The 18405-nt window shown below is 39.4% G+C and overlaps 1 protein-coding gene across 2 annotated transcripts in view; it reads left to right on the top strand.

The window, feature by feature from the left end:
* Window positions 1-18336, top strand: part of palmdb (palmdelphin b) — a 48125-nt gene extending 29789 nt beyond the window's left edge. For both annotated transcript variants that reach the window (XM_071485561.1, XM_071485562.1), the window contains 3 exons: window positions 12524-14921; window positions 15049-15140; window positions 15450-18336. In XM_071485561.1, coding sequence (XP_071341662.1) covers window positions 12524-14921; window positions 15049-15140; window positions 15450-15533 — 2574 coding nt within the window. In that variant the 3' untranslated portion in view covers window positions 15534-18336. The remainder of the gene's footprint in view (window positions 1-12523; window positions 14922-15048; window positions 15141-15449) is intronic.
* The last annotated feature ends 69 nt before the right edge of the window (window positions 18337-18405 follow it).

The following is an 18405-nucleotide window of genomic DNA, read 5'->3' as shown; positions in this document are numbered from 1 at the left end:
ATGTTCATCTTGGTTGTTGCTCTTTATTATCTTGTAAGCCCATACAGGTTACCATTTAATGCATATCTATCAATCAATCAATCAATTAATCAATCAATCAATCTTTTTTTTTGTTCCCAGTTATAAAGCGCATGAAGGGTAAGGCTAATATAATTCCATATTTTTCTTCTTTCCTCAACAAGTCACACCAGCAATACGTTCAATGCTTTCTTTCTGACTTCTCTACCCTGTCTGGATCTTTTTTTTAAAAACCCTCTGTGTTTTCTTGAAACAGCTGGTCACAGCTGGTTTTTATCAAATGCCGCTAAAGCAGATGGAAATGCATTTGTGCATTTACTGGGGACTATTTTCAGTGGCGGATTAATAAACATTTGGTGCTCTAGTCTGTTTTTCTGGCAGCAGGGTGGTGTACGTGGGACTGAGTCAAAATAAACTACAGTGTGTGTGTTGTTCATGGTGACAACATGTCACCCAGTGCAAAAGTGTGGCTCACTGGTGTGTTTTTAATAGTTTCTGAACAACAATGGAGCTCTATGGCTCGGAGGAAAATATAGATTCACAGTCTTATTTTCTGAAACTGAATGAAAGCTTAATAGTCAATTCAATGGCGTGTATTTCTTAATAACAGTATAAAATGATGGTTTTATATTTGCAGTTTAGCCTGCAGCTGTCTTACACAGTCCACTGCAATAATTGCATGTGAATGCTTAGTGTAGAGAGGGATGGAGCAAGTGTTTCCAAGGCTTTCACAAACAGTAATAAAAAAAACTCTCACACATGTCAGTGCAACAAAGATTTACATACGTGCACACACTCACGCTCACACACACAGAGAATCTGTATCCCTGACAGATTTGTATCCCTCTGAGTGAACAACTACTGATGTCTCTATCACATTCATCTCATCCTTTAGACTGAAGCTTTTCATGTGCAAGTGAATGCAGTCAAACCCAGCTCTCCATGCAACACACACACAAACACACACACTACTGTTCACGCATTAGACACTCTAGGATTCAGATGATGGCTTGACTCTGCTCGCCCTCTAATACTTCATCCTCAATGTCAAGAGCTGTAATGCATGATGATCCTGTCAAACTGATTGCAAATGATTCTGCTGTGTGCTTTTAACTGATGTGTGTGTGTGTGTGTGTGTGTGTGTGTGTGTGTGTGTGTGTGTGTGCAGGAGGTTGAGGGCGTTACACTGAAAGAATAACGTTTCTTTCTCAGTTTCTGCTGCTTTGAAGTAAAAAAAATCCTGACTGCCCACATCTTTTAATTTAGTATTGACAAGTTAAAGGCAGTATGGAGGGTAAACACACTCCATGAACTCGTTGTTTGTACTGGTGGAACACAGTTTACCACCTTTGTGTGGACTCATTTAGATCTTGATGATCGCAGACTGGACAGTCTGTGGACGCTCTTTCATGTGTTCATGCACATTAGGCTTCCCCTGCTGTACTGCACACCACTGATAGAAGAGGCACTTCATTTCAAGGTCCCATTTTCTCCAAGATTTCAAACAATTATCCCCATTTTCATGAAGATATCAGGCCTTGAGTTTGGAGGATAAAAACCTCCTGGTAATGCCAGCACATGTCCGACCTCGTAACTACAACGTGACATTTTATGAAGGGCTAAATGGCTCTGCTGCTCCTCACTGAGGAGAAAAAAAACTGTCTCCAGAGAAGTGGGCATCACAAGGTTATGGCAGTGATAATGATTTTAATGTTCCTCATCTGGTCCCACATGCTGTAATAACAAAGACAAAGACAACAGCATCAGTTTGTTCAAACCTGTTGACTCTATTCAGACAGCAGACCTCTGGCACCCATGTGAATTATGAATGTTGTTTGTCCAGTGCAAAGATGTGCAAAGTGTAACAGTGATATTGGTACCACAGTGGTTGAATGGCTGTCAGTGTTTGTCTTTGACGCTCTTCTCTCTTTCTCAGAAGCCGAGAAAGGTCATACTTCCATTTTTTATTTATATATTTTTGTAATCCCATTATCTGGATAAACCACATATCAGGAGAAAACATTTTTTTGTTATCCCAAGATAACAGGGGAAAACTTTTTTTTTTTTTTTTTTTTTTTTTTTTTTACAAAAACAAAAAAATAGCAATGTACTGATAATATGTCGGTAACTCAAGATAACAACGTTGTTTTCTTTTAACCATGACTGCAGTTTTTATCTAACCAAGCAGTTTTATGAAGCCTGATGTGGCCAGCCTCTCTGGACAGACTGCTAGACGGAGCTGGGTGACTGGATATGTTCCTCTCACCTTGGTGTACCTTACTGAAGAGCATGTCCACACTGTCCCGGTCACATCTGTAGACACATCTTGTCTCTCTGCGACACTGCAGTGAGATGAGAACAGAACTTAGTCGGACTTCTAGAGGCTGCTCTGTGTTAGTTCAGTTTCAGATTACAGGAATCAGGTTTCATGACTGCATGATTAGGAAATCAGCTCACTGGAAAAAACCTGACTGCAAACCAGTTACTTAACTGCATGTAAAAAAAAATCACTGTTAATATCACTACTCTATGCCTTTTGGGTTATTTTCCCTGAGCAAGGTCAGCAGAGTTGCGGAGTCATGGAGTTTGTGCAGAAAGAACTCAAGACACCAACCAGACTGTGAACCCTTATGTGTGAGTGTGTGCAGGTGGATGTAAGAGCTGAGCTGGACTTTCTCTCTGTGCTGCCTTCTACCCTTTTGTTTTGGTTGTGTTTGGTTTCTCTTTAATGAATTGAATTGAATTAATTGCATTGCTCTTTTGGTTTATTCACATAAACAATTTTAAACCTTTAAAGCTTGACCACAGAGGCGGCAGATCAGCAAACACTCGCATGAATTATTTTGGTAATGGTAATTTGTAAGAGGGGGAAACTACTGTGTTATATTATCAATGACGTCAATGAAAATGAAAAAAATAATAACAATCATTACTATCTGTGCAGATAAAGATTTGATACAAATTGATGTATTATTATTTGGTGCCCAGCATCCTCAAATGTAATGTTTTTCTCATAAATTACTGTTTATTTATGGAAATTCAGCACAGTCACAGTGTTCTTGATTTTTTTTTTTTTTTTTTTTAAGGTTTAGTAATGACTTTCACTCCTAGATTGAGCACACATTTTTGTGAGGGATGTACACACAGTGTGTGTGTGTGTGTGTGTGTGTGTGTGTGTGTGCATGTGTGTGTGTGTGCATGTGTGTGTGTGTGTGTGTGTGTGTGTGTGTGTGTGTGTGTGTGTGTCATTAGGAAACAGCCTCAGGGATCCTCATCTCCTCTCTCAGGCTCATCTTAATGACAGTTCTGTCAATACTCATATGTGTGAGTGTGTGTGTGTGTGTGTGTATGGTTGTGTGTGTCTGTCATTGAAGGCCATCAAAGTTTGGTTTCACCGAATTACCACTCCACCATAGCATCACCAAATGGACAGTATACATTAGCAGTGCGTTTGTCTGTTATTTGGAAGCTGTTTTCTGGACATGATTTCTGTGTGGATGATCTACTACATGATGACGGTAGGTATGGCCTGGCTCTGTGGTACATTTGATTGTGGAGCAATAGATTAACCTCCAGTGAGTTTAATTTCATCTACAGGCAAAAAAAAAAAGATTATTTTAACTTTTTCTGATTGTTTTTCAACAATATATGCCACTAAAAGTAAATAGAAATGGCTTCTGAGCTGTGTCATTGCGGGGGCATCTACCACTTAACTCCTGTTTCTCTCTTCAGTTTGGCTGCTCGGGCAGCTCTGTGGTAGGACCTTCAGTAAACCTACAGTGCATGCTGTGTACAGCAGGTTTTTGAAATAAGGCTTATAATTGTAAGATGTTTTAAGGCTGATGTTATATAATGATTTTCTTACTGTCACCAAATCCCGTGAGAAGACCATAAAAAACAAAGTGTTTCTTCTTCAGCCGCTCCGTGGCTCCCAGCTGGTTCCCATATGACGTAAAACTCCTAGGCTCATTTTTTTTCTAAAGACTACAGATTTCCTAAAATAGCTGATCACTGTAGCTTTTAATGAACATTTTCCAAAAAGGAGGAAATAGTGCTGCCGGGGACTATTTTTTTATGGCTAGATTAATATGCATTTGCTGCTGTAGTGAGTGTGTCTGTGGGACTGAGTATAAAAATAAATTACAGTACTGTGTGTTTATTCTGATGAAGGAACATTGCACCCAGTGCAACAGTTTGGCTCACTGATGTTTTGTTTTTTTTTGTTTTTGTTTTTTTTAGTAATTTCTAGAAACAATGGAGCTCTGTGGCTAAGAGGAAGAAGACACCAACTTCTTTCCATTGCACTGAATTCAAGACATTTTGAAACTTTAGCTACTAAAAACCTTCCATTTTTTATTAATTTGCTAAGTTTCCTAAGGGGATTTTGGGTACTGTTGGTTTAGAGATCAGTTTAAGCTTTAATGCTAGCTAGAAGAGTGCTATCAGAATATTTATAAATCTATATCCATTTGAATTGAAGTCAGATCTAAAGCCTCCAGACTGTAGAAAATGCTCACTATGCATTGAAAGAAAAATCTCACAAACCTGCTACAAAAGCATGAAACAGAGATCAAACAAGAACAGAGAATGATGATAAAAGCTTGGTCAGTACCACTGGAGCTAATAATGATGGACTTTCACATTGAATGAAACTAGGCCACGACTCAACACTGCAGTGAACCATGTTTACACAAAGAGACATGTGACAAGAAAACTACGTGTCAGTCAGACGCTTCAGGGATCTGAAAGAAGCAAGTTTAGTTTTTTCGTGTATAATTAATTATTTAGGGGGGTTGGGCATCCTGTACTGGAGGCATAAAACAAGCAGAGAGCAAGAGAGTGCATATCAGACTTTCTATGATGAGATTCTCAGACTTTTTCAGCCTCACAAAAATCCGAAAAAATATGCACAGTTGCGAAAAACTGGCCTTTTTAATGACACTGGACACTGTCAAATATTATCTGTTGTTTCAGTAAAATAATCCTGGCTCTGCCATCATCCTTTAAAAACACTTCTCAATGCAGATGACTTACAGACTTGACGCTGATAGATTTGGTGTTGCATCGTGTGATTGTTGTGACACTTCGCCGTGAGGTGGTTGAGATGCTGTTGACTGGTCTGTAGACTGACGTTTCAGTTGACACCTCTGTTGATTTCACTTCATATTTTACAGCAAAGCAAGTAATGTCACAAACTGAAGGCACTTAGTTAAGTCTTGCCTTTGTATTTTGAGAATTGGGATCACATTATTGTGAAGGTGATTAAAGTAGCAGTCTGATATTTTCGGGAGACGCATTTGTTCATCATCTTACTAAAATCAAATCAAGAGATAAACATTATCTGTGTGGTCCAGGATGTATTTAGCATAGCTAACATGTAGAAACTGCTAGCCTTGCTGTAAAAGTCATTAGCCTCTGTCCCACTAGCATCTGTAACTCAGCGTGTCTTCATCAGTCTCTCTGAAACACACTCTGGGGTCCACTATCCGTAGTCTAACTTAAATGAGGGTCGACAGTATGACTACATATTTGAATTCAAGTCCATCATGATTTTACCAAAGGTAAACAGTGATTATTGATTTCCTCTCATTCAGTGAACCACAGCTCATCATATCTGTTTCTCCCTCGTCTGTGACACCCACACTCTCATCTCAAATCAATCATCAGTCCATCACCTCAGCTGTAATTTCTGCTGTGTAAACACAGTTACACTGTTTGACCCCTCCTGTCCATTCTCATAGCTTCAGGGCTTCAGTCTGTCAACCTGCCGATGTTTACTCTGCAACGGTCTTGGGCTTGTGAGAAATTATGTTTATTAAAGGCGGCTAAAAGGAGAAACAGAATCATATTAACATTCCAGGGTGTTAAACATATGACCACGATTTTTTTGAGTTTTCCGAGGTGATGAGCAGATTTTTTTATTTATTGATTGATTTTTTGGAGGTTAGGGGATATCTTTACCACTTTTTAAATGCAGCTCAAGCGCTGCAGTGTTTCCCATCACATTTAGCAGTCTGCTGATGAGGTGATGAGGAGGAGGTGGAGGAGGCGACAGCTGAGCAGTGCACCAAGTGTCAGGCCTGTTGATGGTTACCATGGCACTCAGTCTGTCGCATGCACGTGTCCTTGTAGGAGTATGTGTGTGTGTTAATAAAAACGTCCCCTGGCACACAAGGGGCTTCGAGTGGCCAGTTGCGGATGAAAAGGAATGAAGAAAATAATTTCGCAGATCTCTTAAAGGTGGAGTAGGCGATTCTAATTCAATCCGCTTTCTGTCAAATTCAGTGAATATCTCCTCAAGGTCCGCTAGCTGTCCGTTTTGTGTGTTCTGAGAACAAAATCTGGTGTACCTACACAGCCTTGGCTCTGTAAATGGGAAATACAATGGCTGTAGGAATCCTTGCTGCATGTTAGCTTAGCAGCATTAACCGCAGTGAGAGTTTGCAAAAGGTTTTATAGCATAAATCAAAATAATATGCCAGTTAGTTAGCTTAGCTACAAACCTAGTTTTTTGTAAAAACAATCTAAACAACTAATCCTTGCTAGTTTCTAATCTGTTGTGTTTTGGATGCTGAGTTTGTGTGTGAGTGTGTTTGATGACGTTTCATAAGGTTTATTTTGCCTCAGCAAAGAGAAAGAGTATCCACTTCCGCTTCCACGAAAATAAGATGCTCTGGATTCCACCAAGGTGTCTTTGCCTTGACAGTGTGTTTCCATGAATTTGGGAGTGAGCTTCCAAAGGAGCACTGAGGGGTAGATTTGTTTTGCTGTTCACAAATATCAGCAATCTGTCTACTTACTTTACCTTTAATGTGAGTAAGAAATATGCCATATTGTGATCTGTCACAGCCATAAATGAATTTGTATGGTTATTTTATCACAAACCTTCCTTAAACCTGAGCTGGAAGAAAGTTTATAGAATTAATACTGTGTTTTTATATCAACCAAAATCAGTTTCTAAATACATTTAGGTGGAAAACAGGTTGCTGTAATGCTAAGTCATGTTTAATTCCATGATCTATGATGCCTAGCTTTATTATTTTGACCCATTCATGCATACATGTCGTTTTGGGGCATTTAGCTGAAACAACTGATGCTTTCTCACATGGCCACTGGATGTCACTTAACAATAAAATGTATTGTTTAAATGTTTAAATGGATGTACAGTATCAAGAAATAAGCCCAGTACAGGCATAATGTATCAATTACAGACATTTACACACTAAAGTTATTCCTTTAAACACTTAACTTTTCCAGACTTGTTACCGTTACCTTTCTATGTGGAAATGTAGCATATAGTAATGTTGATTACACCTGCATGTTTTATGCCACATTTTCCCCTTAGTCATGTGTAAGCCCCTGCAATGTCCCCCCAGGAGGATATGGGGTAAGATATATGGAAAAAGTCAACACTGGGCCTCATGTAAGAACCACTTTAACCTTTAATAACAAGTGTTCCAGATGTGTTGTAAAAAAATAAATAAATAAATGTTTCTTCTAGACTGGCAAGGAAACCGCTATAAATGCTAACATTGGCTATATAGTGATAGCAGAACTTACTAATAGCTCCTTCAATATCATTCATTACATCTTTATTTTGGTTACACTACAGTGATGTTCTGATGACACATTGTTGGAAACAGTTTTATCATTATTTTCTCATTGTTTCGGCTCATCTAACATGACTTCTGAGTCTGCTAATGCTGTTATCTTTTTGTGTGCTGGTATCTAACAAAAGGACTTGAAGCTCTACAGTGTTTAAAACTTTTCTTTTAAGTCTAAGGTGACTTTTCTATGAATGAAACTGCTCATAAATGGTGCGGAGCAGACCATCTTTCACAGCAACTTAAAGGCAGTTGATTAAATTAATGATGAAATCTCACAAACATACACCTCCATGAACAGGTGGCATTCCTCAGCTTATTCTTTGCACTTCTTGTTTGTGATTGTTAGTTTAGGACTTCGGTAAAAGGTGGTGATGATGAGGTTCACTGATGCACAAAAGCGTAGGAATGCTTTTCAAACCAAGGCCAGTATTGAGGATAATAATATACTCTGCAGTGTTTACTGTCAACCGTTCCTTGATTTAATCCTGTTGTCACATGTTTGGTCTGGAGAGGGCAAAGAGAAAAAACTTTCCAAATAGAAAAACATTCCAATTTGTCATACTGTGGAAAAAAAAAAGGTTAAACAATGAGTGTTACATGCAGATATTCAGATATTTCCTGGTGCTGCTGTCTGTACAGTCTGTATTGTTTCATCCTGCTGGCATCCTGCTAATTCACACACTAAGATAATTGTATTGATTGTTATGTGATTTAAGCATTATCACAACAGCCACTGCAGCTCAAACACTGATGCCATCATGCCAGTCTCTGGTTGACTCTGGTCTGAACCACATTATGCAGGAGCGGGCTTGATGAAAGGAATGTGCCTACCGTATCTGTTCCAAAGAGAGATGTGGAGAAAGAGGAAGGCAAAAGGATTAGAAACTTGGTGGAGAGTGGAACAGCGCTGGCACCATTTGATGTATGGAGTCAGCAGCCGTGGGTATCCTGTTAAATACTCTGAGCTTTGGAGTGAAAAGATCCCACAGGGCCTGGTGAGCTGCTGGCACGCCACATGGCGGCAGGAACACATGACCTCAGCTGCAGCATGATGTGGACTCAACCAGAGCTTTCCATAGAGTGGGACAGCAACACGGGTCTAAAATGCCCATACTCAAAGTTTTTGAGTTGATAAAACAAAATTCAGTATTTCAGTCCACCAATTGGTCACAGAGAATCTGTCACACACACAATTTGCAGATTTGTAAACCAAAGCTGCAAAGGATTGCAGAAAACATGGGCTGAATGTATAAGTTTCAATATCCAGTGTTGCAATATAATATCTGTTCATAGTGATTACAGCTTTATGAAACTTTTTTATGGTTCTGTTTAGGCACTGACAACACTTGTTTAAAGGTTAGGAGATGATCATGGTTTAATACAGCAGAAAAAGTTGAGACGTGTTTATTAATGATTTGAGATATGTGTTTATTAATCTTTACCACGCTTCTCCTTGACCACCCTTATCCAAAGTGCTTTTGTTGTCTAAACCTAACTACAGATGGGAGCCACCATCCCTCCCACATCATTTCCACATCCAAAAATGTCTTCTTTACTGGTGGTCCATGACTAATATGTGTGTGTGTGTGTGTGTGTGTGTATATATATATATATATATATATACACTGTCAACCATTCCTTGATATACAAAAATATATAAATATATATATATTTTTTTTTTTTGTTTGTTTGTTTGTTTGTTTTTTGTTTTTTTTTCCTCATATGACTCAGGTCTGTTGTCCAGAGTTGCCCTTTTACACTTGCACACAGCTGGAGACTATCTGTGTTAGACGCCTTCTCACGTACTAGAAATACTCTGTTTGGTTTAGGTGAGGTTGGTGCCTGGGAAAAGCTTGCAGTTTCAGCATCAGGGCCAATTCCAATTTGGAATTTTTGTTGCAGTCCATGTGTAAATGATTCTTCTTCTTCTTCACCGTTGGATGTTTGTATTCTTCTGGTTTTGCGCCAGTCACATGATAGACACATCATCCATACCCCACACACTTTCTTTATTTTTTTTGGTCTGTTGTAAAGAAAGCCTATTTGTAGACACCTTGTATGACAGGTCTGAACCACTTGTGAATTTTGTACAATTTGAGAATATTAGTGAAAGGGAAAGCTTCTCATCGATCTCTCATACATGCCTCTTGGGAACAAATCTGTTCATATGAATGGTCCTTCATATGAAGGACATTGCATGAGACACATTGTTGACTTATTCAATATTTCACCATGTCAATTGTGTTTTCCAAACCCGGTGGTTCCCAGACAGGTTGTTGGCAGATAAGCTGCAGATCGTTGTAGATGTGCCTACCATGTTTAAGTAAGATATCATAAACTATATTAAACCACATTGTTGATATGCAAACTTGTGAATACATTCAATGATTCTTCAATGAGTCTGAACATAAAAAGTATAAAACTCACTAAAACACACTTCAAATTACTCCTGTTGTTTTCAAAGGCCAAAGAGAAATAAACTAAGAACTATTATTTATTTTTTTTTTTTTTTAATAATAACATTTCTGAAATGTTGGAATGTACTTGATGACTGTTACATGATCATAGACCAAATACCAGGTTGCAATCACACTATTTAACCTTTTTAAATGAAGGTACTTGTCTGTGGTCTTTGTGGTGATACTGATTGATTGCATTCAAAATTCCACTGCAGTCTTGCCTTTTGACTTTCTTGGATATGTTAATCATGTTTCATGATGAATGCATAAATAATCATTGAGTGATAATCCAGATGTGGGACATTCAAATTCACTGAAAAAGAAATAAAAAGACATATTGGCTGTTATATACCTTTCAGTATTCAGAGAGCATTCATAATATGCTTCTGTAGCAAAGAACAGCAAATAAAACAATTTGAAAAGGTGTCAAAAGGCAGCAAACTGACATTTTGAACAAAAAGGCTTGTAGTTAGTGCTGCACTCCTGTGAGCCTTCTCCTGTTGCTTCTCCTAAGAGTGCTTTTCTTCCACTGTTTAGCTGAGACATTATGCTTAGAAAGGGAAGCAGAGGAACTAATCCACTGTTTGTCAGTGTATACATGTGCGTTCTTGTGTTTTGATTCTTCTATGATTCCATACTGAGGAGACATCCCAATGAAGATCATAAAATAAGCAGTATCTTCTGAAATAAGGACACTTTGGCAGATTTGGGCTTACTTGATTAAGAGATTAGTATGTATTTTTCTTTTTAAAAGACCAGTCTGGTATTATTTTGTGTTTCTTCTTGTCAACAAATCCATGCAAAGACCAAACCAAACAATGAATGGATCCTAGTAACAAGTACTGCATGTGTATCCAGAGCCTGGTATATTTTATTCCTATGTGCCACAGAGCTCCATAGTTGTACAAAAACCTTTTTTTAAAACGTCATTATTGAAAGCTACATTTACAATTTTATTTTCAGAAATGCTTGACCAATGATAATAATAAAAAAAAACAAAAAAAAACAAGGTGTTTAACACATATAGTGTATTATGGTGAAAGCTGCCCATATGTCTGACAAATAAAAACATTACTGATGAATACAGTGTATCATATATTAATAGTATAACCCCTAAGATAAAATTTAAATTATAGAGACATTTTTTTGATTTTGTTATAGTACCTTACAGCACATGCACATCCCCAAATTTAAACTAATCTCGCTATTGTAGTTGTGTGTACACAGAGGTGTATGTGGCTACGTGGCTGAATTGTGTATTTTTGTAGCCATGGTGCAGCATTCAGGGGATGTATCTCAAAATCTAAGAGTCAAGGAATAATATAGTCAATAATGGCTGACTAGTAATAGTAATTTAAATGTCAGTGAGTGAGTGTGTGTGTGTGTGTGTGTGTGTGTGTGTGTGTGTGTGTGTGTGCATGTGTGAACTGAGGGATTGTGGAGCTCAGCTAATCATCTTGCAGGGACACTTTAGCAGTGTGTGGGAGGCAGACCCGGTCCCGCAGTCTTACATAAGAACAGATATAATGGCGTCTAATTCTGCTTCTGATATGCTCTCTTTTTGTATATAACCCACTTAGGGACACATTCACTCAGCACAGCAACAGCAAGCACAAACTACATAGAAACACCCCACTCCCCACCCCCCTCCACACACACACACACACACACACACACACACACACACACACACACACCACTACTACCATCGTCACCACCCCCCTCCCTCCACCGAGACTGATCTCAAAGTGTTTCTCCGCCTGGCAGAGAACATTTAAGTGTTGTCGATGGATGACTTTAGTGGAGGACCTGTCAAAGTCACATACAGTCACACTAACATTCTGGACTGTTATTAAACCATTCCTGTCCGTGGTGTTGATGATGACAGTGATGATGATGACTTGTGGGACTTCTGTATTGACTAAATTATTATTGAAACAAATAAAATCTTCAGTTTAAAAATTCAGGGTCTTTTTTGTATAGACCACAACTGTGTTTCTACTGTATTTACTACATTTCACAGTACAGGTAAATATACTCAAGCTATGGTGGACTGATTTCTCTGCATTACATAGAGTGCAATATGTCCACATAATAGCCCAAGCTTGTCATTCAGTGGCTGAGTGCAAATCATCAGCTTCTATCTCTTCACATGATACTATCATTGCTGGTTATTTGTTGAGATGCCACAAAGGCAAATGCTAAGAATGGACTTGTCAATAGGTAAATTCAAAGAGATTTTAAATACAGAGAAACATTAGAGAAAGATGGGGTTAAGAATACTGCAGATAATGCCAGGGTGAAGTAAGGATATCATGAAAACACACTTATTCATTCGTATGCACAGAGGTGCCCGGTATTTGGTACAATGATACAACAACTATTCCCTTTCTCCCACCCAGAAAATGAGTCGCTCTTCCTTTTTCTCTCTTTTCTCAGAAAGCTACCTTGGTGGATATAGGGGCAGATGGAAAAGAACTGAGCGAAGGTTGCAGCACAACTGAGAATCACAATTCCTTCTCCGTCACCATGGAAACCACTGAACAATCAGAGCTGCCAATGGACTGTGAAGTGGAGGTTGCTGTGGCTGATTCACCTGAGCAGGGGAAGGATTTCAGTGCAGATGATGAGCACGTTTGTTTAGAGAGAGACTCATCAGATTCCCCTGGGGAAAAGGCGATGCTTGGCACATTATTAAATGACCTGCCAACCGGAACAATTGAGACTGACAACCCTGACTGCTCTGAGACCAGCGTTTGTGCTGAAATGCCTTGCCAGGATCAAAAGGAAGTTTCGATATTAGAACCAGAGCATGAAGAGCTCAACAGGAATGAGTCAATCACCTCCTCTGCGTCTGACACACTCTCCAGTGCCGACAGTGTTTATGAGACTGAGGCTCATCGTAAGAGGCAGGACACACCAGAACAAGATCCTGAGCCAGAACAAGTCCCTGAGCCAGAGCTAAACCCTGAACCAGAGCAATACCCTGAGCCAGAACAATACCCTGAGCCGGAGCAAAACCCTGAACCGAAGCAATACCCTGAGTCTGAGGACAACCTTGAACTGGGGCAATGCCCTGAGCCAGAGCAAGACCCTGTCCTAGAGCCATACCCTGAGCCAGAGCAAGACCCTGAGCCAGGGCCATACCCTGAGCCAGAGCAAGACCCTGAGCTAGAGTTATATCCTGAGCCAGAGCAAGACCCTGAGCTAGAGTTATATCCTGAGCCAGAGCAAGACCCTGAGCTAGAGTTATACCCTGAGCCAGAGCAAGACCCTGAGTTAGTGTTATACCCAGAGCCAGAACCTGAGGCTGAGGATAATGAGTTTGTCCCTAAAAATGACAGCTATAAAAATCTGCCAATAGACACTGAGGAAGACCCACAGGTCCTATTTGAGCCATCCATTACAGAGGAGTCAATATTAGAGCACTGCATTAGAGAGGAGGCGATGTCAGATGTGTCCAATGAATCATGTCATGACCTTGACCCTGATGAAATGGATGAATGCCTGAGAGTTGAAATTGCAGCAGCTTCCTCAGATAGTGAGACTGACGAAAAATGGAGAGCAATATTCTCCTCTTCTATAAATAAGGAAGATGATGACTCATATTTGGACAGTCTTCAGCTGAGTGCCCATGAGCTCTTTGTGCAGAAAGTTGAGGTGACAGACTTTGAAGGACCAGACAACAACTGTGAGGAGGTCTGTTTTAAGGTTCCACCAGTGGAAGAAGTTCTGGAACAACCTGAGGATATAATTTCCTTTACAGCTCCAACACAAGAGGTTAAATATAATCCTTTAGGCCTTCAAGGATTGTCCAAAATCTCTGAAGATGAGAGTGAAAATGGCAGAGATGCTTATCATAATCAGACCACGTACCAACAGCACATGAATGCAGATCAAAGCAAGAAGCTACCTAAAGACTTCTGTGTGATACAGGAGACAAAGAGTGAGAATGTTAGCACAGAGCATGTGGACTTCCAGCTGGCTCGTAAGCAGTGGCGGGAAATGGAGGAGCAAACCAAGAACAAGATTGTCTTACCTACAACCAAGCAACCCAGCTTCCATGGCAGCCACAGCTTCATGTACACACCGGTCCGCAACATTGAAAGAACTCCCAAGAAAGCACACGACCTGGAGAATCTGAATCTGGTTGGGGATTATCCTCATACCCAGTTCAGCCCTTGTTCAGAAGATTCTGGCCTGGATGATTCCAGTTACCGGTCTCCTTACGATGACCCAGAAACACCAGTTGAAAGGGAGATTCGCATATCAATGGAGAGGGAGGAAAACTACCGAAGAGAAAGGAGTCTCTCCAGGATGGGCAAATCAACCGATTGTGCTCCATCACGAAGTATCCCCAGATCGATAAGCACTCCACTGACACCATCATTCATTATCACCTCCTCACCCACTAAGGAACCACTGAAACATGAAGTGTCAGCAAACAATGTTATCATACTCGACCCCAGCAATGATTTTACCTCCAGCCCCAGACATGGCAAAGACAACACAACGGCTCGCTCTGGTGAGTGGCGCTCTGAGGACAACAGTTCCAACCTCATCATCCTAGAGACATCCAATCTGATTATTCGCAGTGCCTCTGAGTTCTCCCTCAACAAAGCCTGTGAGCAGCCCCAGGAAAAAATGTTCCTGAACAACCCCTTTTTCAAGCTGCGTTCAAGAAGCACAATATCACTGGTGGATGAGGAGATTAAGATGGTGAAGCAGAGGGAGGAAGAGCTGAGGAAAGAGAGAGCAAACCTCTATGGAAAAGACAGGTTCAGTACAGAGAGGATGTTGTCAAATCACATGGACACTTTGGCGTTTGACACTTCAGGTATGCTAGCAAAACACTAAACATAGAACAGTACATTATTTACAACACTGCACACCTACTTTTTTCTACTTTTACCTCTGTTTGTGTATAAATTTAAGGTAATGATGAACTTTGGTCTTCATTTTAGCTGATGTACCAGTGAAATGCAAGTCCTCTCCATCATCACCAATGAAAACAGCCTACAGGATGGATCGCTCTGCTTTATCCTGTGATCACAGAGTAAGCTCTTGCTCAAACACTTTCTTATTAAAAATCTGTATTTACGGACACAATCATCATAGCAGGTTTTTTGTGCTTTGTGTTACATGTATTTATCATGTAAATTTGTATGTATCTATCTAAAAAAGGAAAAAATGTAGCTTGTTAACTCTGAATGGCAATATTACCATGCAAAACTGATTTGCTCATTCCGCCTTCAGTCTAATAACCTGAAAGAGGAGGTGGAAGTGAAGGAGGTGGTGAAGGAGGAGGAGGAGGAGGTGGAGGAAGTGCTTTGAAAGCAGGTAAACAGTCAGCTGTTTTTCTCAGTTTCCAGAGGTCTACACAGGAGGACGACGCAAGAGTGCCATGGCTCTGCGCTGGGAGGCAGGCGAGTTTACAAAAAATGACTGAAGAGGAGGAAGTCAAGAGTTTGCCTTATAAGGGCATTGATTGTCAGTGTTTTTGTCATTCAAGTTAGATTCAGCATTGCAGTTGTTTGTTTCATGTTGTGACATAACCTAATCTCTCTGCTTCTGTGATGCTTTGGGCAAAAATAGCAAGACAATGAGAATGTCAGATGGCCACATTACAGTTTAAAGTGAACTGATAGCACAACGTATTATAAAATGGACATGGGTAACAGTTGATTCTGGCCAGAGGGGGTACATTATTTACAGATACCCACACAGTTCTGCCATGCCCTCATTATATCTGAATCAACACTCATAGCTGGAAAGCTGGAAGGCTGCTGGTTTCAGCTCTTACTAGGCTGCAGCTGCTACTACATGTTGTAGTAGAGAGGTAATGTTTATTACAAGATTGACAAAGACTGGGCAAACACACACTCTCCATTTCAACCAAATTATGAATAAACAGTATTTTCAACTGTGGGAAGTGGGTGTGGTATAAATGGGATAATCCTCTCTGATCAGTGCAGGTACCAAGAATAACTATAGCCTCAATCTACAGAGGCAAACCCAGGTTATCAGCCTATGTGTCATGCAATAATATTCAATAACTGCATGCCTCCTTCTGGATCATTCCTTGCCTATTGAAGAACTGCTGAAAAAGTCCATCCCAGGAGTGCAGAAGCTCAGAAAACTGCCACTGGAAGAAAAATGATTTTTACAAGTATTCTCTGATATTTGATTGGGCCTTCATTATGAACTTAATACAGTACTCACATGCCATGTACATTCAAAGAGTCATCGGTCACTGTAATCAGAAAGTGCAGCTGAAACTTATATGATGCTTCAGCAGTGTTCGTTAGAGCAATCAAGTGGCCAATGATTGTAGGTTTATTTCTAATATAATACTCTCTTTAGTGTTGTATCCCTCTAACGTTTGAGATGTTGTGAGGTTGTGGTTTGATGCTATGAAAATGACTGCTTAGAGTTAGGGTTATGGGTGGGTTGAGATTAAAATTTAGTCATTTGTGGGCATTATTAAGAATGTGTTAGTAAACAGTTGCAGTAAAAACAATGCAACACAGACATTCAGCTGGAGTGTTGTGTCCACCTGAGGACACATATTCACTCTCCTTTTCGCTCTGGTTTGCTTTCTCCCAGTTATTCAGTTCTTTTCAGCTGCTAAATGCTACTCTGTGTTCACCAGCTAGTCTCTAACTGAGTTGCCCATCTGTTTGGTGCTGGGCACATAGAGATTTTTCACTAAAAACAGCATCCTGATGCTGCTGCTAGAAATGAGGTTGTTGAGAGAACGTAGATTGAACTTGTGAGCTGGAAACCAAAACAATGAGCCAAAAGATGCTAAAAAAGGTTCTGTACAGCTAAGAGAAACTGCAGAGTCGGTGATAATTCTTCTGCATTTTAATCACTATGAGAAACACCTTTCATATGACCTGTAGTCATTATTGTAAATATAAACAATAATAATTAGTGTAGCTTTTAGGTTAAGGTCCAGTGTGTCCACAAGGAATGATTACAGCTACCAAAAACTCTTCCAATATAATATGACATGTGACTATTGTACTGACTGACTGTAAAAGTCTGAAATTTTACTTTATATGAAACATGATAATTTGCTGATGGTAAACTGAAAGTATTTGCAAGCTTTTTGCTAAGATGCCTGAATGTTAGACTAATGTATTGTTGAGTCCACTCTTTGCTAAACTTTTCTGGACATTATAAATGTAAATCAGATTTGAAAACATATTTTGATGTTACTGTATGTCTTGATAAAGCAAATGCTACATTGCTCAGTGTATATTAATTGTATTTTCGTACTATGCTTTTTTGCTGCAAATGATATTTCAGGGTGAGCTGGATGGATGTAAATCAGCACAATATACAAAACATGTTACACCCAAACCTTCACTCAGACAACTCATGTAGTGAATGTCAAGATTTTAGTGAGAATAAATACAAATGCGCATTTCACTTTTGTCACTCCCTGAGTGACACTTCAGGGCCAAGGACGTTTGAGTTGTCTGCCTGAACAAGCTCCACATTATTCTGTATGACCTACGGTGGGACAATCCATTATTTACAGGTATTTCTTGATTCAAAACTAGAGAACCAATGAGACTATAGAATGTGGGCTTCTATCATCTTTGGAAATTCTACATGATGAAATAGGTTTCAACAGATTAAAGTATTTTATTCTTTATAAAATAGCACTATAAATGAATGTTGACTTATACAGAGTGAAGATACACTATACTCACATACACTTCTTGTAAATGCTCAAAATCTGACTTTACTTTCCAATATTCAGCAATTCTATCAATTTTTATGGAACAGGGCATTTGTAGGCCAGTATTCATTTTAAGGCACTTTTCTTTATGGTTCCCTTTATTGTGAATTGCATGAGCACACAAAACAATATTTTAAGGGATTTTCTTAAGTATAAACACTGGTATCTGCTGATTTTAATAAAGAAATGTTTATCATTATTTACAAAGCCTTGATAATTCCAGCTACTCTGAAAAGCAGCTTATAAGAGCTTGGTACTTTCTTGACCTTAGATTCAACTGACCTTAAACCGCATTGTTTTACATTTCATGTTTGTATGCTTCATTGTTAAAGTATAAGCTTATAAATCTCAAGGAATACTTGCATTATGTGAAAAGCCCCTGCTGTGGATTTTTGGGGTTTATTGGGCTCTTTGTGACTAAACATGCTGGGGCTTTTCACTTTGTATTCCTCATGCAAGTTATGAAGAGATTAGTGCAACAATAAAAGATATATATGAAGATGTATATGAAGAATGTTGGCTACCTTTATTCATTTGGATACATACTGTAACATGCTCTGCTCATTAT

This window comes from Trachinotus anak, unplaced genomic scaffold, assembly GCF_046630095.1.
Source record: "Trachinotus anak isolate AG129_WGS33_773 ecotype Australia unplaced genomic scaffold, CSIRO_AGI_Tana_v1 ptg000009l, whole genome shotgun sequence".
Lineage (NCBI taxonomy): Eukaryota > Metazoa > Chordata > Actinopteri > Carangiformes > Carangidae > Trachinotus > Trachinotus anak.
Note: the sequence above shows the minus strand (reverse complement) of the source record. Positions and strands in the feature narration are given on the sequence as shown.